The following is a 22,329-nucleotide window of genomic DNA, read 5'->3' on the forward strand; positions in this document are numbered from 1 at the left end:
TGTGTGTGTGTGTGCGCGCGCGCGCGTGTGTGTGTGTGTTCAGTTATAATCCTCTCAGTGTCTGTCGGGCTGCGCTGTGTTGCTGCTGGTGAAGCGGCTGCTGGGAGAGTAGAGTTACTTACAGACGGGAAGTTTCTCCGGTTTTTCTACGGGACTTTCTGAGGGTAGAGCGGGTCTGAGCTTCTCTGAGAGGACGCTGTTTTTCCTAATGGCGGAGAGGAAAGCTGCTGTAAATCCTACGCTGCTCGGAGAAAGGAGGGTAAATAAACCCGCGGCCATGACGGAGAGGATTTAGGGCCCGAGCCGCTTCGTCTGCTGCTGCTGCTGCTGTCCCCTTCCTCCAGAGCCGCTGCGCCGCTTTCTTCACACACAGCGTTACTGAGCCTGGTGAGTAACGGTCATCTGAACTACGAACAACAAGGAGAATATCTCTCTAATACAGAGAAACACAGAGAGAGTCACTGTAACCTAAACTTACTGTTTATTAACTCATAATGAAGTGTAGCAGCTGAACTACTAACAATGAGGAGAATAAACCACTAATACAGAGAAACACAGAGAGAGTTAGTATAATCTAAACTAACTGTTTATTAACTCATACTGAAGTGTATCAGTTGAACCACTAACAATGAGGAGAATATACCTCTAATACAGAGAGAGAATTACTAAACCAGCTGTTTATTAACTCATACTAAAGTGTAGCAGCTGACTTAACTTTAATTGGGGAACTTTAATCTGTGGAAATTTGAGAGTATAATGATATTCCTATAGTTTTATGATTAACCTGAATAATGTATTTATATTGAGTTTATTGACTGTCTTTTTGTAAACATAATTTATTATATTACCTTCATTTTAAGGCAGTAGTATAACATTGATATAATGATAATATATTAGCATGAATATGTATTTCTATTTCTTTTACCAAAAATTATGAATAATTATAATTATTTAGAAATTAATTCTGTAATTTCAGTTTAAATATAATCTTTTTTATCTAGTTTATATGAGCATCTTAAAAACAATATAAACATAAATCACATATAGCAATATATGAAAGTCTTATACATATTATAAGTAGCCAATAGAATGAAAAATTCCAAGTTATGTTGTGTCCAAGTTGTATGTTCTGATAATGACCCTAATGTGACAGGTGGGAATGCACAGATGTGGGAATTCTTCAGTATTACTATAAATAAATTTAAATATAACATAGATTAAATAAATGAAATTTAAAATGGCGTGGTCAGTGTCATAATGCATTCCAAGTGACAGGCCTAACTGTGCGGTTGTAATGGGATGAACCACACTCTTCCCACCTTCAAGTACTAGAGCTATACGGTAAGTAGATTATCCAACATCTGGATGCAACCATTATTTTTAATAAGTAATAAACAATAATTCCCCAATTCTGGTCAAACTAATCACAGAAAGGGACACAGAAACATGAAATAGTTTTGATCTTCCATTAATACTTAAGATATTTTTACTATACATTTTTCTTGTCCCATACTCATATTGCAGTTACGATATCCTCTTGGTATCACATCTTCTATCGCTTCTTGTATATCTTGGTATTATTTATACTACTAAGGATTGCAGTGAGCTGTTAATTGACTTTAATTGATTCAATTATTTGATTAAATCACACTTAAACTGCTCACTCTCCACTATCCCACAACAAGATGCAGCCTCACACTGAGAGAATGTGATGTTTCTAACTAGGTTTGTTTGAGGACTTGATCAGACTTATTCTTTTATTTAAAATGTATTTAAATATTGGCTCAATTCACCCTTTACCGTAGTTAGCTGGCCATTTAGGGGTTAGTTTTGAAGCATATAGTTGACCTCACTGGTGAGCTTTACTTTGTGACTGATTTCAGATTTAGTGTCAGATTTTAGTTTCAGTAAAAACTGTCCTTTTTCGTCAGTGATGCTGTCTAGAGCCAGATTTCCATGGGTACATATTCTTACGTTATTGGTTGCTATGGGCAACTGGCTCTTTTCTGTCTTTGATAGGTTCATTGTCCAAGATACACCCACTCCCTCCGGTCAGTGTACATCACAACGTCAGTAAGGCGAACACAGTGACTCAGTGATATGTATTTATAGCTCCTAATTTACTAGATATGCTGCATACTTTTATGTTGTGGAGGACTGCCTGCGCCACTGTGTTAACACATCTGTGATGTCATTTCCTGTGAATTTTTTCTGGGAGAGGTTTAGAGACTGCTTAGAAATGAAACACGTTAGCACATCTTAAATTATTATTAATAAAAAAGCGAAACGCTTTATACACAGTATTTTATGTTTTACTGTTGTACTAATGTATATATTTTCTAAACCATTTTATTTATTATATTATTTATACTTATTTCCCATTTTCAAACCAATTTACACGACCAATTACACAACCCACTCATTAGGACTCCCCCTATCATTAGTGATGCCACAACACCAAGAGGGCAAAGACTAGCACATGCCTCCTCCGATACATGTAAAGTCAGCCACCGCCTCTTTTTGAACTGTTACCGTACTTATGTAGCATTACCGATTAGCCAGCGCGCTCTGAGGAAAGCACACCGACTCGGTTCCGATACATTAGCTGTTGTGCTGATCAACATCACTCTTTGGAGTGATGTGGGGAGAGTGTGCCATGTACCCAACCAGAGAGAGCAAGATCAATTGTGCTCTCTCAGGGCTCTGGTAGCTGATGGCAAGATACATGAACAGGATTTGAACCAACAATCTCCTGATCTTAATGCAGTTTCAGTCGATCAGTCAAGACAAGTCAAGTGGTAGTGGTTCTAAAGTGCCTGTAGTTTCGGACACGCTTGTCTCGCATTGCAATAAAAACATTGAAGAGGCCACTAAGAGATCCACTTAAAAATGATGAGCTTCTTTGATTTTACCAAATTGGAAACCTCTGGAATATAATTAAGAGGAAGATGGATGATCACAAGCCATCAAACCAAGCTGAACTGCTTGAATTTTTGCACCAGGAGTAACATAAAGTTATCCAAAAGCAGTGTGTAAGATTGGTGAAGGAGAACATGCCAAGATGCATGAAAACTGTGATTAAAAACCAGGGTTATTCCACCAAATATTGATTTCTGAACTCCTAAAACTTTATAAATATGAACTTGTTTTCTTTGCATTATTTGAGGTCTGACAGCTCTGAATCTTTTTTTGTTATTTCAGCCATTTCTCATTTTCTGCAAATAAATGCTCTAAATTACTATTTTTATTTGGGAGAAATGTTGTCTGCAGTTTATAGAATAAAGCAACAATGTACTCAAACATATACCTATAAATAGCAAAATCAAAAACACTGTTTCAGAAACTAAAGTGGTCTCTTAAGGCTGTATATGCAAATATATGGAATGCGCTACATTTTTAGTAAAGCCTTAAATCATGCATATCTACATTTCTTTTGTAGTGTTAATGAAAGAATGTCTGAAGCCTCTTGTACTACTTGATTGTGTATAAAATTTTAAGGAAAGGCATTTATAGTGTATAGATGAAATCATGAATTATGAGAGGTCACACATTGAGATTTTTTTTGCCAATATTGTAATACTGTGCTGTGATCATAGTGAGTTCATTAATTCTTTGATATATTTTAGATGTACCGGCTGTGGAGACGTGACGTACCGTTGCCAGAACGCTTTGGGGAAGACTCAGTGGCCGCGATGGCTCCAGGATCTCCAGCCACGGCGGCCCCTGCTGGCCCAAACATTTCCTGGCTGCCCGAGGTTCCACTGCTCACCCCCGAGCGCCCCATCTTCATCATGACCACCACGGCTCAGGCTCTTGCTGGATTCTTCGTGTGGACGGCTCTGCTGCTCACCTGCCACCAGGTAGATCAACATCGCACCCTATGTTTTTGGGGATTGTGTTAAAAGTATACGCTGGAAAGGTGCTTCTCACCACGCAAGAGGCCTGAGCAGTTGTGTGCCAGCTGCTTTAAAAACCATGATCAGTGCAGTCCTTTCTTACAGGAACTTGAGGCACTTTTTTGGCATTCTGTGTAAAAAGCCTGTAAATCAGACACTAATTACTGTATATTTAAATGATATTTTTGTTATTATTATTATATAGTCATATAATACATGAATTCTAGTATAACATACAGCACTGTGCAGAAGTTTTAGGCACCTAAATGATTATTTAAAACCTTTTATCTTGTTTTTGCTTGTAAGAATTTCAGATCACATTAGAACACAGGCAGTCAAACATAAACACAGTAAAATAAATAAGAATAAGAACTTCTCATTTTGTAGAAAATACCTTAAAACACTTAAGTTAGTTTGAAGAAAAAGTTCCAGATCTGTCCTGAATGCTTTTAGTATTACCGGCCTGATCTGATTTTACAGCATTTAGCACTGATTTACAAAACTTAGTGATGGTAACTATAAATTATACTAAAATCATAAGGAGAACTTTTATAGATGTTTTAAGGAACACAGTGATGTAAAATAATTCAGTTTAGTATGAATATTATTTGTATTTGTTCTAATATTAGTATATTTAAAACTTACAAGTGCTTGACACATTTGCACAGTACTGTATATGTTGTGTATAAACAAAATAGTTTAGTGTATAAATTGAATCAGTTTCTATCTAATATCCAGAGGACTTTTTACTAGCTCTGCTAGATCTGACAGTTAAAATAAATATACAGTTAGATCCTATTTAAAGGAAATCACATTTGTAAGAGCAGTCTGATTATTTTAAAGTGTGAAAATAAAAAATGCCCTTTTCTTTTCCTTTCAGATCTACATGCACTTGCGTTTCTACCGTTCTCCTAATGAGCAGCGACATATCGTACGCATCCTCTTCATCGTGCCCATCTATGCCTTTGACTCGTGGCTCAGCCTGCTTTTCTTCACTAATGATCAGTACTACGTCTACTTTGACACAGTGAGGGACTGCTATGAAGGTGAGTTTGTCTGGGCTTCACAAAGATTGAGTCTTCTGCCCTCTCAGCACGGTATTGATAAGAAGCGTAAGGAGGCGGGGCTTATTGTAGAGCGAGAATGATAAGTCAGAGGCTGTCAGAATTTTCTCACCATTATTTATCACCATTATACCATTACTGACACCTTAAAACATGCCATGATTAATGCTGTGTTCACTGATAGGTCAGGCTGCTCACAGCGCACAGTGAACTATCACAGTTCTAGTTTGTCTTGATAGTGTTGAGTGGTTAATATTCTGCACATGTTGTGTTATTTTGTGCAGAATTTAATATACATAGTGTGTCCTAGTCTGTCTGGATTTCTACACGCCAGCCTGCAGTGTGTGTATTCAGAGTCGTCTCTGAGGCCCTGTGTATTTGCTCTGGAGCTGCTGCTCTTCTGGGATTGCTTCAGGACTCCTGTCTGTTGCATGGCAACAGTGTCAGATTTATGGAGACGATATGCAGGAAATGGTTCACAGATAGCCTAATGGATCTGCTATTTTATTATCATCAGTCCTCCCCATTATTATTGGAGCAGACAGAGATTGTAACTTGTAGGAAAAACCATTAGCGCAAATAATTATTAAAGTAAATACTCACTGACCCGTTAACCTGCGGATCTGCGCCTGCACTTTAATTGCTCTCTCTCATTACTAACTAATTGGTGTCATGGTACCAATGGAGTTGGGGAGGGTGAATAGTTTGAATTTTTCATGGTAGGATAACCAGCTTTACTGTGTTTATGATGTAAAACAACTCTTTAAAACACATGAGATGTTAATTTAAGTAAATTTAAGGGAAATGTTTTATAAAATGTGACAATAAATACTAAAATAATAGACATTTAAATAAAACTTACATAGCCTTTTACCTTAAACTAACAACTTTAAAATCATGTTGATTCTCCATTAAACTGTAATAGTCAGTATTGTACCTTTTGCTTCTTTCGCATTATGTATAAATGGATAAAGTGGGCATGATGAAGCTTGCAAGAACTGCATAACATCTCATATCCCAACACAAATTTGTGTAAAATCCTGTAACACTACTCTGCCACTTCAGTCCACATTTTTTTCTTCTTCTCTCACTTTCAATGACTGTTCTGTTTTTCTCAGCTTGTCCAGAAATGCATGTGTAAAGCGTGTCATCAAAGCAAAATTACACTTCCTGAATGTAAGGGGAGCACAGGAGCAAGGAATAATTGGTTCTTGCATTAATGCTATTTTTAAATTGTAAAATTTAAAAGAGATTCATGAAGATCTGCCCTACTCTGCTTTGTTCTTTATTTCCTAACATGTTTAAATTTTGGAAGTAAGAGAAGAACATCCCTCTCAACCACTGATAAAATATTAGATATATGAGAAATTGGTAAATAATAACCAGCATATTATCAGTTTCACTATTGGTATTGGGAAAGAAAAAGTGATTTTGTACCATCTGTATATTTTATAATCGCGGTCATTATGTGTAAATTATGTGTTGAAGTGTACATAATGGACAGTTTGATATTTTGTTAATCAGTGAAAATTCATATATGGATATTTATTAGAAATAAATACTGGAGGATAACCCTTTTTTTTATCCTCAACATTTCCAACACTCTTATCCTTGGGGTCAGTTTGAGCCAAGCAACGTACAACTCCTGGAATTGATTATAATTATACAATATGTCAGGTCAAATTGACCATAAATATAATAGGAACTAAAGCGTTCCCTGAAGACTGCAATTAATAGAATCATCAGGAGGTTGGAGGTTTACATCCTTCACTGTTTATTAAATTTTGATACTTTGGTCTACCAGTGTTAAAAATAACTCTGTGCTTCCGGCTGTACAAATGAAGTCATTCTTGCTGTCACACCCGGGTAAAGTCAGCGGGAGCTGCTGAGTGTGACACACATGTGGGTGGGTGATTGTGGCGAGGGGGTGTATTAGAAAAGCTGATGTCTGCGTTAACAAGCCCTTCAGCTGCACTCTGCTACTGCCTGCTTTACTACTCAGCACCAGCCACCCACACTGAGCAGCTGTGTCCCCAGAGCATTCCCACTATATATAGAGACACACACACACACAATGTGTTTGCTCACTAGTCCACAGACCAACAGGCCATGGAATATAGACAAATTAAACCCACAGGGAGGAGGAACTGAGTGTAAGGGTTTGGTTGCTGCATGAGTTTAACACTTGGGAGAATTCTACAGGTCTTAGCAAAGTCTTAACACCTGTGGCCTAGATCCGCTGTATCCCATTGTTGCTTTAAATTGCGTTGATGTGTAAATAGAATGCACAAAAGTAAGTATTATAGTAAGTACTGTAAAACAAACAGTACATGTACTGTACATTTTCTGATTTAATTTTGAATAATGGCTCAAAAAAGGGTAAAAACATTTAGCTACACAATAATTCAGTAGCATGCAGAGAAATGCATTTAGACATGTATTATTAAAAGATAATTAAGGTTTTCATGGATTAATACCAGGCAACTTCTTCAAAACAGTTATTAAACTAATACTATAGCTAAGGATGAAAATGAATCTTTAGCCCTATCGGATGGGATTAGTTTCTCAGGGGGACGTCTGTGAAAAGTATTTCACACTTGTACTCAGTGATAAAACTCCTTCATCCGGACTGCAGTTGAAAAATCAGGAGGACCAGTAAGTTTTTTTTTTTTTTTTTTCCGTTTCCCAGTCACATGACATCACGCTCAGTAGCTCCTCCATTTCCACTCACTGTTGTGTTTTTACGGGGATCTCCGTGGAAAAATGCACCTTGTTTAAAAAGTATTCCAAGCTGAAACACTGTACAGCATAGACTGAATGGGTGAAAATATGCAAATACCTAATTGTTTGTGACATCACAACAGCACTACATTTGAAATGTGTTTATTTTTATTTTTATTTTCTCCATATTTGGGTAGTATGAACTGAGTTTAAAATGTAACAGTGTTTACATACTTTTTTTTGTTGTTTGTGCTTGTTATTTTTCAGCATTTGTGATCTATAACTTCCTGAGCCTTTGTTACGAGTATCTGGGAGGTGAAAGTGCCATCATGGCAGAGATCAGAGGGAAGCCTATTGAGTGAGTCAATGTGTATTTACACAATACTCTGAACTACTGCATGCATAATAAAAAAACATTCATATAGTGTCTGTTAACAATGGCAACCACCAGTGTACAGTAACTCTGCATAGTCTCATTACTGTATGTTTTAGCTACACTGCACAGTAATAAACACTTGAGTTTAATACATTTTTAAGTTCATTTGATTCTTTATCAACCAGACTTTGAGATTGAGGATAACAGCTGCATGTCAGTCATTTTGGTTAAGGCATTTCATCTCGTAAATATGTCATCTGATTTTGTTTCATTAAGGTCCAGCTGTATATATGGGACTTGCTGTCTCTGGGGCAAGACGTATTCCATTGGCTTCCTCAGATTCTGCAAACAGGTAAGACTGTAGTCTGCAGTGTCCTGACTTGCCTTTCTGCTATAAAAACATTCCACACATGTATGCAAACAGTTTCATTCACTGCATCTTAACCAGTCTTCTCTGTCTCAAAGCTATATGCATGGTCATGTGATACAGGGCTGTAGGTGTGTGCCATATTGTATCATAAGCAATAATAATGCCAATATTTTTTGGAATGTCGTGTACGATATTATACCCTGAAACATCGTGCAATGTCACCCACCTCTAATTATCACATCAGGGTAGCTTTTTTTAGCAAAATAAAAATTTGCATTCATTCATTGACTTCTGTTAGAATCTGATGAAAATTCTTGTATTTTTTATATCAGTTAGGGGTGTTCCATATCATATCTTATGCAATAATATAATTTAATTTTCATTTTGTTGTAGTAGTGTACTCTTTAAATAATGTTTGTCATATCACCAAGAGTATCATTATTGCGAAAATAAAATATGAAATATTGTGATATTGTTTTAGGGCCGTATCGCACACCCCTACAGGGCTGTCAGTCATACACATTCTTTAAAAATTTTAGACAATTCTCTGAGATATCTAATGAATGCAATTTGTCAATCATATTTCTGCTTTGTGTTTATATTTAGCTGAAAGCTAGAAATGAACACATACAATTTAGTATTAAAAAAACACAATATATTATTCCATTGTCCATGGGGTTTTAAGTAGGTTCTAAGTTGTTCTTTGTTAAATAAAAGCAAATTTTTATATCGTTGATTGGGGGGAAATATGCTCTGATGCTCTTTATAAACCTACTCATGGCCAGGGTAGCTTACAGCCTAGTATGGAAATCTGTTTTTTCCAATATCTAATTTTCCAATATCATGCAGTCCTGGTGTGTGGGTTGCTAGCTGAAGAGATTGTAGCCATTTGGCAAGGGTTAGCTTTTAGCTTAGCACAGCCCTTCTTCCATTGGTGCTTCCCTTGGACTCTCTCAGTGTGGTGTGCTGCTAGATATCTGAAGAGATCCATGTATATATGAGCTTTGATCAGTTATTTTATACAGATTTCCATTCTAGGACACCTCTAACAGATGGTTAATTTGTACTTTTTATAAAACAGCTGTGGGTGTATTGTGGTTATATATTCCTTGCAAGAGCGGGTGTAATTTTTTAAAATGCTAGAACATGTTTTTTCCTTAGGCCACGCTACAATTCTGTGTGGTGAAACCTCTGATGGCTGCGATCACCGTCATCCTGCAGGCCTTTGGGAAGTATCGTGATGGAGACTTCAAGTATGTATTGCTCTTTTTAAACTAAAATGTAAGATAAATAACATGTGAAAAAGTTTGCCTAATCCTTTGTTCTTCTGTAACAGTGTGGCCAGTGGTTACCTCTATGTGACCATCATCTACAACATCTCAGTCAGTCTGTCGCTCTACGCTCTCTTCCTCTTCTACTTCGCTACCCGAGACCTGCTAAGCCCCTACAGCCCCATGCTGAAGTTCTTAATGGTCAAATCGGTCATCTTCCTCTCCTTCTGGCAGGGTGAGTCTGTGATTCTCTCTTGTACCCAAAAACTTTTCAAAAGAATCATTTGAAACTTACAAATGATGCAAATATTGTATTCTCAGGTATGCTGCTGGCTATCCTGGAGAAGTGTGGTGCCATTCCTCAGATCAGCTCTGCAGAGGTGTCTGTTGGCGAGGGCACTGTGGCGGCAGGCTATCAGAACTTCATCATCTGCATTGAGATGTTCTTTGCTGCTCTGGCACTGCGCCATGCCTTCACATTTACAGTCTACATGGACAAGAGGCTGGACTCTCAGGGTGAGGGTTTGTTTTATCAATCCCAAACAAACTGGCAGAATATTTGGAAGGATTAAAGATGTGTATGTGTATTTCTGTTCTTAGTAAACTATTTAAGGTACTAGGATAAAAAAAAGCTGAAAACTATTTAACTAAACTCTGGGTAATGTTAGCTACATTTTGATTACTCTAACTGATGTTAGCCAGATGATAACTACACTAACCAAATTTAGCTGTTTAGTTAAAAACTACTACTACTATGCTGATTTTGGTTAATTGTTACCAGCTGTTGATGGTGTTAGAAAGACTACACAATTAATTACCACAAGCTGATGTTAGTCTAGAAACATGGTAGATTTTATTTGGCACTGTGTCCAATTATAAGAAGCTTCCTTGTGTATAAGTCCTCGTCTGCCTCCGACACCATACAGGTTAGCTTCGTTCATTCATTAGCAGCTCTTAAGAGTAAGCCCCAATTAGTCATCTGAAAAAAAAAGGCCTACTGATGTCCTGTGGCTATTTTTAAATAATTCACACGTATTCCTGTGTGTGCTGCATGTGAATGAATCATAACACACGCTGATATCTTCTGTACAGCTTTTATATTCTGTGCAAATCAAAAACATTCAACATTCACACATCCATTAGCTGATAAAAATTTGTTCCCACCACTCAAACAGCTTTACTTTTTACTGTTGCTCCTATTTTCATATCTGATTGCTCTTCCTTTCTCTTCTCTTCCCCCTTTCCTTTCTTTATTCTCTTCCTTCCCTTTTTTGGTTTCGTTGCAACAATTTTTTTTTTGTTGATGGAATCACCTTGATTTACTGGTTTTCTGCTGGATATTCCTCCTTGCAAAACCTGTGTTCCTACCATTTCCACTTTTTGGATCTTCTTCCATTCATTTTCTTTTTTCTCCTTTCCTTATGCTGCAAAAGGCCCTGTTCCAATATATGGACAGTACGGTATGCTTTCCTTTCTTTCTTACTGAAGATGTTAGTGTAGAGCATTTTCAGGAGTCTTTGACTAGCTTATGTTTTAAGCAATTAGTAATTTCAGGGCTAAAAGCACATTATCTTTATTACAACTGTAAACAGACACATTTTATTGCTAACTTTGTTGCCTTTTACTTTTTTTATTGTAAATCATTGACTTCCATTAAAATAAGAAGTTTTTTTACTTCTCTTGAAAAATTGCTTTTCAGTTTTTTTTTTTGTGTGACAGCAACATCATATAAACTACTTGTCCAAATATGTGTGGACACCCATTTTAACAAATGCATTTAGCCACTTATAAGTTTCCGCTACTTATAAACGGACACATCTAAATCCGCAAACATACTGACAACTTGATTTAACTATATTAAGTCCCTTTAAAGAAGTACTGCCAATATAATAGACATCCCTGGAGCAGATAAATATGGAACTATTAACACCGTAAGGCCAGGTATAGGTTTGATGTGTATAAATCCCCTCCCCATCCCTGGGCTGTGAAGCAGTGGCAGGATTGCGAGGAGCAGGAGAGGTTGGGCTGAGGTTGGGTGATGATCATCCTATCAACAACTTGACCTCACTTACTCTAGCTCTAGTACAGAATCCAGTAGAACACCTTCCTTGAACAGTTAAACATGAACAGCTCATGCTAAACTTAATTATACCACAGTTAGTTCCGACCCTGCAATGTGATTGGCTGAGAGGCACTCTGTGAGAGCCACTATCATCCAGTTATGCACTGTAACCAAAGCTCTCCATGTATTACTCCACCACATATAGGTAACCTAGCAACGATACAGCGCTTACAAGCCAAACAGCACAGCTACAAACAGAGCAGTAATGGAACTATTTTAACTCGCAGTATGTTTATAACCAAACAGATTATATTGTCTTGTCCTTTTTAACTCAAAATTTTTCAGTAAACAGCTATAATGGAACTGTGGTGTAATCGCAATAATACACTTGAGGTTCGTGCTAAAACATGTAATTTTGTCACTGCTGTGTCATTTTGGTACTCAACGACTCTACAGCCTCCAGCTGTGAGTGTATTATTGCTTAATGGAAGAGCATATGTCCCAATACTTTTGTCAATTTAAATGTACTGTATCTTTGCTTGCCTGTGTGTTTATTGTTCTCATTGTTTGCTTCGTCTCCCAGGGCGATCGGCCCCCATGAAAAGCATCTCCAGCAGCCTGAAGGAGACCATGAACCCTGGGGACATGGTGCAGGACGCCATCCACAACTTCTCCCCAGCCTATCAGCAATACACCCAGCAGTCCACTCTGGAACAGGGCACCACAGCACCACCGGTCTCTCGCAGTCACAGCTGCGTCAGCGCCAGGGACAATGAGAAAACCCTGCTGCTCAGCTCAGACGATGAGTTTTAACTCAGTACAGTAGTCTCCTTCTTCAGTGTCCCAGTCCACGTAGAGGTGCTCTTTTTCACGATGTCTCTAGGAACAGGTTCTGCAGTGCTGCAGTGGCTTCATGTACTGATGGTGTGAGTACAGCTGATTTCTCTTAGGGACACATCATCATCATTAGAGGACCATATGGCAACTAAACAATCCAAGGATTTATATGTTTAAAGCTGGTAGAAGAGTATTAGGATTACTGCTGCTTATTGTTTCATTATTACTCATGATGAAACAACAAAGACTTTAGTGAACGCCTTTTGGTACGCTATGGTCTGCCTTGCTTGCTTCTAGAAATAATAAAAAAAAATATTTAAAGGGTTTAGAACCTGATCACAGTTAAGTTTCAGTAGTTAAGCGACTGTATTTAGACAGTTTAAGAAGTGGTCATGAGCATTTGAGCACATTTATACTTGAAATGAGGTGACTTTGGGTGGGTTTTCCAGGTTGTGAGAATAAAAAAGTAATTTTTGAACTCCAGGAATGTTGCTAACTGTTAAATACGTGTAGGCCTGTCACAATAACTCCAAAAAAGGATTGGGATAAACAATATTATTGTCTTTTTAAGACAGTTATGCCTCTGGCATAATGATAATGCAATTACACTCTTTCATAGAGCAATTCACTTTTGATATTTAAGGATATTAAGTCATTGCATTTAGATTAAATATAGGTTTTGGCATATAAGAGGTTGGTATACTGGCTCATGCACATAAACACTTCACATAAAAACTCTTTACATTTATTATATAAACATAATAGAAAATACATTTATAACATGTTTATAACATTATCATTGTGATGGGCCTAAACATGTTGTTGTTGTTTTTTTTTCTTTTAATTTATTTTTAATATTTTTTGAAGAGGAGGATTTGCCTCTGATGTTTTCCAAGTTGAAGCTCCGCCCTGCATAAGATTGACAGCTTTGTTTTACAGTGTTCCCAGACGTGGTGTAAAGGGACAGAGCGAGGGAATATGCTGATCTGTGGCAGCTGTCTGGAGTACATTGTTGTCATTCTTTTTGTGTTTTTTTTTTGTTTTGTTTTTTTTCCGATTGATGCACAGGGAGCCGAGTAGAGGAGCAGTTGATGGGACTTGATGAGATTACAGATTAAGAGAAATCTGCTCTTGGCTTGGCTGAAGGGGGCGAGTGCTCAGCAGACTGGATTATAAGGGCGTAATTGGGGCGTTATTTTGCGCCGTGGAGATTAGCACAGGCTTTCGTCAATATGTCAGACAGGAGACCACTGCAGTAAAACCCACTATCTGGGTTAGCTGCGTGGGTGAAATAAAATCTAGGTTATAGATGCGCGGTGGAGTGGTCAGGGGCGTACTTAATGCTGCTAATATTCAAAGCAGAATCGTCAACAAAGACCCAGATGTTTCACAGTGAGGTGAAACATATAAAACATATAAGATGATGCTGTAAAAAATTCTTTGTTTTATAGTTTTATCTTTGTATTTTTTTGCTTTTACTTTTTAATGCTTATTAAGGCAGCAGGTATGTTATAAATTTAATTATTATAAATGAATAGGTTTACAATAGGTTCTTTAGGCTTGTTGTTTCTTGATAGCCAATAGAGGGCAGCATCTTGTACGTTTACGTCATTCACATGGGGACAGCTCCACCTTATCTCAGAAGGACACAGCAGCTGCTGCGTGTGTTTCAGTGGGAGGGTCACATTGATATTTCCTTCATGTTTGCTGTCGTTTTCTCTTTGATAGCACTAGAGCCTTACTGACTAGTCAGGGTCTGACCTGTGGGCTTTGATAGGTCTTTAGTATATCTAGTATATCAGGCAGCTTTGGAGTATTTAGTGCAATAGAGGCCAGTATACATGATCTAGCTGCATCAGCAGGCAAGTACAAACATTTATGGTACCTGCTTTTAGTTTTAGTTTTTGGCGTGTGATTATATATATTTTTATGACTATTTTTGCAAATATTTATCACTAGTGCACTAAAGGGGCTATTCTCCACATTCAGAAAATAGTGTCAGGCCTTTTTTTGTTGTTTTTCCTTTAAAAAGATAAGAAAGCTAATCCCTCATTTATTCTGAACAGTTTTTAGAGAGTGAGAGAAAGACAATGTTCACACTACAGAATATAATAAAGACAATTAGGGGTGTACTCTCACTATGTTGGCTTGTTTTGTACCATGCCCGGGCACAAGTGCTTGGGCTTAATCCCTGTCTTGTAAAACTGCCTCAATATGCCTGTTTTTTTTATTTTTTATCAACAACAATAATATAATAATAATTCATTGTGCCTAATTTGAAACTGCAAAACAAACAATTGCAGTATACCTTGGCTCCTACTAATAATCATCTTCTTTGGTTAAATTATTAATGGATAAACACCACAACCGGATTATTTACAAAGCCCTGTCCCCTCCTTATTTTACTTTTTTCTCTCTTTCTATGAAAATATGATGCAAGTCTTCTTAAATTAATACACATGCACAGATTTGGCGGACAGTGCAGACTGTATTTATTTTGTGGTTTATTTGGAGTCTATTATGAAACGGCGGCATGGTTGGTGACGATGACAGTAGATTCATACCGTTCCAAAGTCCAACCAAACTGTTCTTGGCCCACATCTGTAAGCAGGCCTGGGCAAAGTTTACTCTACTGAGCTCACTCTAGCGAAACAAACTGGGCTTTTGATTGGGAGCCTGCTCGCTCATGGTACGTAATTCATAGTGTGAGTAAACCCATAGAGACAGCATTAAAAGATGGGGATCAAGTAAATGCTAAATTGTTATTTTTACATTTTTTAAAAAGCTGTTGTATATTTTTCCTTCAAAGATTGTGCTTCTATTTTTCCTTGTGATGTTGCAACAAAGCTCTAGAACAATAAACAAGAATTTTGTCTGTACATTGACTCTGGGATTTAACAGCATTTTCCTTCATTCATTCAACAAGCACAGACAGAGTTTGTATGTACAATATATACATTTATTTCAATTAATGGTATAAAATAGACAATATATTTACTTTACCATAGAAAAATACAGGTAATAAATACTTATGTTTTGCTACTTTACAAAACATCCAGCATGTTTAGAAACAGAAAGCATAATGATATTAAGTCAAGTGCTCCTCAATATGAACATTGAAATAGCTAAACAGATTTAATAGGGAATTAGCAATAAAAATCTTTCCATCTACAAATATCAACCCCTATACAGCATATTACCCCCTCTTCTGGCTAATAGTTGGCAATTTTCTTGTCCAACTACGGGTTAAACGTGAACATTTACAGTCACTCCTGTCTGTATTTCTGTCCATCTCTCATTCCTTCTGTCACTTTCTTAACAACCTACTTTTCTCCTTTACTTCACTTCGCTGTCCAAAAAAAAAAAAAAATACTTTCCAATATTTTCCAACATTACTTGGAATAAAATCTCCTCTTCTGACTTTCATTTATACCCTTACAATTTCTCATTTTGTAGATACCTTTTATTTATTTATTTAGTTATTTTTTGGACAGCAACATGTTTTCTTAACTTTTCAATCAATCTCTTACCCTCTTTCTCCCCTCATCCCTTTCTTTCCCACATCTTCCTCTCATGTGATACTGTTTAAGCGTCCAGATGTATTTTGTTGTTATAAATATCAATAATTATCATTCTACTTTTAAATACAAAAAAATACCACTACTGACAAGCCACTATACTGTAATAACACAAATATGACCTTCACACACACACACACACTGAATCAAGTTACAGTAATAGAGCCATATCTCTAAACATAGCTAAATTCCTCATTAAAACAGTAAACCCTACATACGAAACCAAAAAAAAAAAAAAAATCATACCCATTACATTAATTCAGACACGGCAACATCCCTAAGCTAGTCATACATAAGCACATAAGCAGTATTTGGACTTAAAATCACAGCTCTTCTTAGCTTAAAGGTCTTCATCTTAAATAGAGATAAAACAGCTCTCGATTTTGCAGATTATTTGTCTTTTGTTTAAGTATTAAAAATAATTATTATACAGGAATGTTTAAGCTTGCATTGACGTGGCATTCTACTGGTCTGGGCCCAGTTTCCCAATAACAGCATCTCCGTATTAAGATGGCCTTAACTGGTAGATAAAGTGGATCACAGTGTGATGATGCTTGCTCTGCCATTTAGGAGTTAGGGTCTATCCTTGTGCCAAGATGCTTTGGGTAAACCGAGCCCAGTTCCGTGACTAATGGTAGTTATCAATATATTCCAGCAGTGTTTGCCAACTTATAGGAAAGTTGGTAGTCAAGAGATATTAAAGTCGAGTTCAGTCGTTACTCCAGTAAAGACCTGTACAGTTGTGACTAGTATCATCATGTAAGGCCAAAAAGTAAAGCATATAATATTAATGGTGTGATTAGGACATCTTTGAGCTAAATAGCATGTAAACTGACCAACAACACCCTACTCACATCTTTTTTTATACTGGTTAAAGTCAACGTTATAGGCTGACCATAGAAACATGAGTTTAACATCAGCTCATGGAGACGAAATGGTCATTCTAAATGTTGAAATTACAAACAAAAAACAAACAAATTAAGTGCCTCACAAGAGAGGCAGTGGACAGAAGCCAGTCTGGGACATTTACAAGAAAGTGGAACTCACCAGCTCACAATGTATGTATGAACTGTAATGATTGGTACAGGGTTGGACGGTACAACAGTAATACCATATTTTAAAGGTATCTCTAAAGACTGACATGCCAGATTTATGCTCTGTGTAAACTAACTAATACAGGCCAAAATAGCTTATTCATTCATGTGCATTTAATATGGCCACAGGATGGATGCGCACTCGAATTTAAGACAGAGCTCCTGTACGTTTAGCAATGTACTCTGTTCAAATCAAAGGAAAAGCCACTAAACTTAAAAACACATGCGTCTGCAGGATGTGCCTTACTCCTAAGATCATTTACTCGCTTGTGTGCGCAGGTTTGAAGCTTTATCTTCTAAATACCGCCCAACCCTAGGTAGGTATACTGTTAGACCTGTATACATGTAAGAGCTTGAGCCAATGACCAATCTGAAAACATACCTCATCATCAGTTCCACTGACTTCAGGAAAACATCTTTTAAGACATTTCTAAATCGAAATGCTTGCCAGTCAGTCCGTTATTCAGTTCAGCTTAAATGGTCCAGTTATTGTATCTGGTCTGTGTTGTGTACCTCTCTGTACACTCTTAAAAATAAAGGTTTCCATGTGCTTCTTGGCTTGGATAAAACCTCTCCTTGATAGGAACATTTTACACCATGGTGAAGATGTGAAGGCCCTTCACACTCACTCTCTCACCCACCCATGGCACCTTTATTTTTAAGAGTGTAGCTGCATGTGATTTTGTGCACCTGTTGCTAATAACAGCCATCCCTAGGACGCTTCCTGTTCTCTGTGGGCGTGGCCCTGCTGTGGGCTCTTCACTATGGTGATGACTGAGGCGGTGTTAAGGCGAGGGGCTGTGGCCAGAAGGCTTCCTCCTCCGGCCTCCAAGCCTCGGGCGAAGCGTTGCAGGGCGGCCAACCGAGCACCCAGCCCCTCCAGCTCCCGCCGCATGCCCGCGTTCTCAGCGCCCAGCCGCTCCACCTCGCGCTGAAGCTCCTTCTTCTGCTGTTCCAGAGCTTCTCGCTGAGATACGCGCTTCACCCTGCAGCTCGCAGCGTAGCCACGGTTCTTGAGCGTGCGCCGCCTCTGTTTCAGCTTCTGGATCTCCTCTCTCGATAAACCGCGCAGGTGCAGGTTCAGCTCGCGCACCGACAAAGACATGAGCTCACTGTCTGAAAGCACAGGAACATTTTCTCCACACTCCCTCTTCACCTGTAAAGAGAAGACAATAAGGTCATGCTTCCTGTGCATTCTGTTTTTTGTTTTGTTTTTTTCTACACAGTAGGGCCATGCCCTCCATCTATGCTTGCTGTGGGTGTGGCTCTTGTTTCTTCACTTCAAGTCAACAGAAACAGCTGAACAAGGGATTTAAATGCCCTTAAAATGTCCACAACATTGCCCTTAAAATGTGGAAAGTGCTGATATTTAATGAGGAAATGTGTAATCTGTTGTGTTTGGGCACTTTTGGAGACACAGGTCGAGTTGAGTGTAAACTGTGTTAGTGTCCCCAGCGCTTTGTGTAGTACTGCAAAATAACGATTAGTCGACAAATTTTTATAGCCCTATTACACAGTAGTGCACTCGATTGAAGGTTAATGATGACGTGGCTTAGGCACATGGTTCTGGGTATTTTTCAGGTGCTCATTCAATGTTTAAAACATTACTGATAACACTTTACTTGAAGGGTAGTTACAAAGGAACTCCATAATACAGTCATGAGCATTGAATAATGCATTTAAGAAGCAGTACTTAAACATTTAATAACAGCAACACAACAGATGTTGATGGAATATTAATTAAATGAGATTGTAATGACATAACATGCAAACATCTTCAATATATTAAGCTTTATACATGCATACCCCCTAAACCACAGATGTCATGTTGCTACATAAGCTACTTATAAATATCCAAATATTGCTTTATAAATACATTATTCATTGCTTAGGAATGTTTTATAGAGCACCTATGTAGGTACCTTTCAAATACAATTTTATCAAGCTATTTAGACCAACATCTAATTCAATTCAGTTTTTAAAAGAATCATTTTAATTAATGTTAATTAGGAAACCAAATGGGGTTCTCATATGGCCTAGTTTCTTCATATTCTTTTTTGGAGGGCTGGTGTCTAGAACACTGTGGTGGTTTCTCCACTCTGACACACCTGGATCACACTGTCTATAAATAATACATAACACATTACTAAACCCTTTAAAAGAACTTTGGACACCTCACTTTTAGAAATAAAACAGAGCAGTTCACTATATTAAACACTGATTATTATGACACCTTTGGCTTTTGCCACACTGAGAACAAAGATGTATGTAAGCAATAAGCTTCTATGGGTGTAAGGGAGAGAGAGATATGAGAGAAATGGGTTCAAAAATCTTAATATTCTTAATATTTCTTATTGCAATTTATATTGTTATTAAATCACTGTCCAGCCCTGGTAAAAAGCATGTCAGCATTCAATTTTGCCCTGTTTTAAAAACACCCTAAAGTAAGATCACAATCTTATCTGTTAAAGGTTAAAAGGGCTGATGTGTTTGAAGGTTATCATTCCAACAAAGCAGAAGCAGCTGATCAGTTATTTAAAAACTGAAACCCCTGATTTAAGAAGTAAAATCTGGTGAGCTCCTACATGGTTGGAATAAAGACCCGTAGCTACACTGGCCCTCACAGAAAGATTCAATTCCTCAAAAAACATGTTGGGGTGAGGAACACTGGAAACCCACTCCTTATACTCTTTAGATTAATTAGGCCAAACTGTGTTCCTTCAGTAATGCCTCAGGATAATCATTTTGGTTGTCTGAAGAACTACCGGTATTAAGTTGGTCAATGGATATGGCAGGTTGTGCCCTGAAAAAGCCTTTGTTGCGACTATTATTTGTGCTACTTGTTTTTGTTTTTAGTTTTTCTATAAAATATAATATCCTTTCTCATTTCTTGATTATTCTTATTTCACCCTAAATAACTGTTCTGAAACCATGATCAATGTAAAAGTTATACAACACTAAGAGTGTTTAAACCTTAAAAGGGGTTTCCACATTTATGCAACAGATTTACAAAAATGATTCTCTAAAGATCACCTGTTGAAAGCTTTTGAGGAAACCAAAACACAGCATTTCAAAACCATTTTTGTACTTTTCATTTTAAAAATGTACACTAGTTACTAGTTCAATTTAATAGTGTTCTTTAATGGATCCTAAATACAGGTGATATGTTTATATAGACGCATTAGAATGCATACAAATATTCTTCGAATTGGTAGAAAACATTTTTATGTGGTTCTTTGTAGCAAAGTGGGTTCCACTACAGCCTCAAGATTAATTACAGAATGCATTCATTTTTCCCATACTGGTTATACCATGAAAGAGTTTTCTGTAAAAATAAAATAATAACAATAATGCATTACTAGGTAATAATAAACATATCCTGATAAAGAGACAGACAAAGAGACAACAAATAGAGAAATATATCTTGAATTTACCTTGAGGGCTTTGCTGGCTCGGGCGTCTGATGTCATTGTTGCGTTTTTGTTTGCCTGGCGCCTGTGAATAGCAATTTATAAAGGTTACACTTCAACCTTATGGCCAGTGTCCAAGCAAATGTTAAGGTCAAACTAAATTACTAAAGTCATTCCTGACTGGACATTTTTTTGGTCTCTGCTGGTAGTAAATCTGTGTGTGAATGCTCATGTACAGGCCATACGATTTTTAATACATCAATGCAGACATGGACAATAAAACCAAAATAAACTAAAACTATAACCAAAATTGATTATAATAGGTCTAAAAGGAATCAGATAAAAATTGTTGACACACAATCTTTAATAATAAAATGTGTGTCAGATCCTGAGAGCTCTATTGTGTAGGGCTCAAGTTACTGAATTAACTCTGAGCTGACGTATTTGTTAGTTTAAAATAGATCGATAACCTGAAACACAAAGATTTGTACACCAAATTTCCATTACTTATCCAGGCCTGGAAATTGCTCTTTTCAAATTTCACACCTTTTCCAGGTTTTGTCTCATGACTGGACAAACGCGAATGTAAAACAATATTGTACATGGAGCTTTAATGTACCTCTAACTCTAACCCAAGATCACACAGTGGAAGGTTTAGGGGCTGTAAGTTTAGCCAAGTTCTGCCAAGGTCAGTGAAGTCTCTTACCACACTGCTTTCCTAATCAGCTCTTAGTTCAGCATTACTTCTCTTTTTTGTTCACTTGAACGGTTTAAAATAAGCTGAACCTGTCAGTGAACAGTGACCACACGTGAAGCAGCAATAGTTTAGTTACTAGTTGTCAAATTGAGAAATCCCAGTGAAAATAGCGACACTCATAACGTGTGTAAAACAGAAGGACACGTCTTCTGACGGCGGTTGAAATGTGGTCAAAGTCCAGAACAAGAGCTACACTTCACTGACATAACTACAGTTTCCAGAAATGAGAAGTGTGTGTGTGGGAAGAGTGCGGATCATGCACTGGGTGTTTTAACTTCAGAGTCACGGTGATTCAGCAGCACAAGTCTCCTCCCCAACGGGCCTCTCTCCATTCACATATTCACTCAGATAACCTTTAATGTGCCTGGAAATGCGGGATACTATATTTATTCAGTGTTTAATATTCTCGGTTAAAAGGAGAGAGCCAAACAACAGTGGCCAAGCTGTTGGGGACTGGGTAATAACGCGAAGGAGATACGCAGCTATCTGCCCAGCCTGCGTTATCTCATACACTTAGCTAGAGTTGGCTAGTTAGCAAACATGCTAGGAGTCAGCTTAGCTAAGCAAAAAAAAACATACAGACGTCAGCAATTCAGATAAAGGGAAAGAAAAAGAGACAGAGAGAAAAGGAGATCAAAGGGAGCACTATTATACTAGATATAGAGTTAATATTAGTAAGCTATTTAGTTGAAGGAACTGGCTAGCTAACTAGCCAAATAGATATAGCTACATAACCAATAGAAGAGCAAGCGTAGAGATGGGAAATCCAGGTCCAGAAAGTTACAATCCATTCCAGGCTTTTGCACTAACTGCCAGGGCGGCTCTGCTGCAGCTCAGCTCATCCCACGCAGTTGGAACAAAACCCTGGGATGGATTTTCACTTTCCGGAGCTG

At 37.6% G+C, this 22,329-nt stretch overlaps 2 protein-coding genes across 5 annotated transcripts in view; one reads left to right on the plus strand and one right to left on the minus strand.

Moving 5' to 3' along the window:
- Positions 1 to 30: 30 nt before the first annotated feature.
- tmem184ba (transmembrane protein 184ba) lies at positions 31 to 15,476 on the plus strand. Of its 2 annotated transcripts, XM_007251250.4 has the most exons (10): positions 31 to 387; positions 3,627 to 3,860; positions 4,777 to 4,942; positions 7,949 to 8,039; positions 8,334 to 8,409; positions 9,589 to 9,680; positions 9,764 to 9,933; positions 10,020 to 10,214; positions 11,132 to 11,158; positions 12,344 to 15,476. In XM_007251250.4, exons 2-10 carry the CDS (start codon positions 3,627 to 3,629, stop codon positions 12,571 to 12,573), a joined length of 1,281 nt encoding a protein of 426 aa, XP_007251312.2. In that variant the 5' UTR covers positions 31 to 387; the 3' UTR covers positions 12,574 to 15,476. The 2 variants fall into 2 exon arrangements, with proteins under 2 accessions (XP_007251312.2, XP_007251313.2); XM_007251251.4 differs by lacking the exon at positions 11,132 to 11,158 and having other exon boundaries at positions 32 to 387.
- Positions 15,477 to 15,534: 58 nt separating this feature from the next.
- The window catches only part of maff (v-maf avian musculoaponeurotic fibrosarcoma oncogene homolog F), a 255,539-nt gene continuing 248,744 nt past the window's right edge, over positions 15,535 to 22,329 (minus strand). For all 3 annotated transcript variants that reach the window (XM_049464911.1, XM_007251252.4, XM_022669224.2), the window contains exons 2-3: positions 20,704 to 20,764; positions 15,535 to 18,425 (exon numbers count right to left, since the gene is read on the minus strand). In XM_049464911.1, the coding sequence (XP_049320868.1) occupies positions 17,982 to 18,425; positions 20,704 to 20,739 (480 nt within the window). In that variant the 5' untranslated portion in view covers positions 20,740 to 20,764 and the 3' untranslated portion in view covers positions 15,535 to 17,981. The remainder of the gene's footprint in view (positions 18,426 to 20,703; positions 20,765 to 22,329) is intronic.

The sequence above is a fragment of the Astyanax mexicanus genome, chromosome 15 (genome assembly GCF_023375975.1).
Source record: "Astyanax mexicanus isolate ESR-SI-001 chromosome 15, AstMex3_surface, whole genome shotgun sequence".
Taxonomy (NCBI): Eukaryota; Metazoa; Chordata; class Actinopteri; order Characiformes; family Acestrorhamphidae; genus Astyanax; species Astyanax mexicanus.

Bases quoted from the DNA above. Each gene is read 5' to 3' on its own strand.
- tmem184ba (XM_007251250.4), top strand. From the start codon at position 3,627: ATGTACCGGCTGTGGAGACGTGACGTACCGTTGCCAGAACGCTTTGGG. The intron at 3,861-4,776 runs GTAGATCAACAT...TTTTCCTTTCAG, and splicing joins TGCTGCTCACCTGCCACCAG to ATCTACATGCACTTGCGTTT. The intron at 10,215-11,131 runs GTGAGGGTTTGT...ATGCTGCAAAAG, and splicing joins CAAGAGGCTGGACTCTCAGG to GCCCTGTTCCAATATATGGA.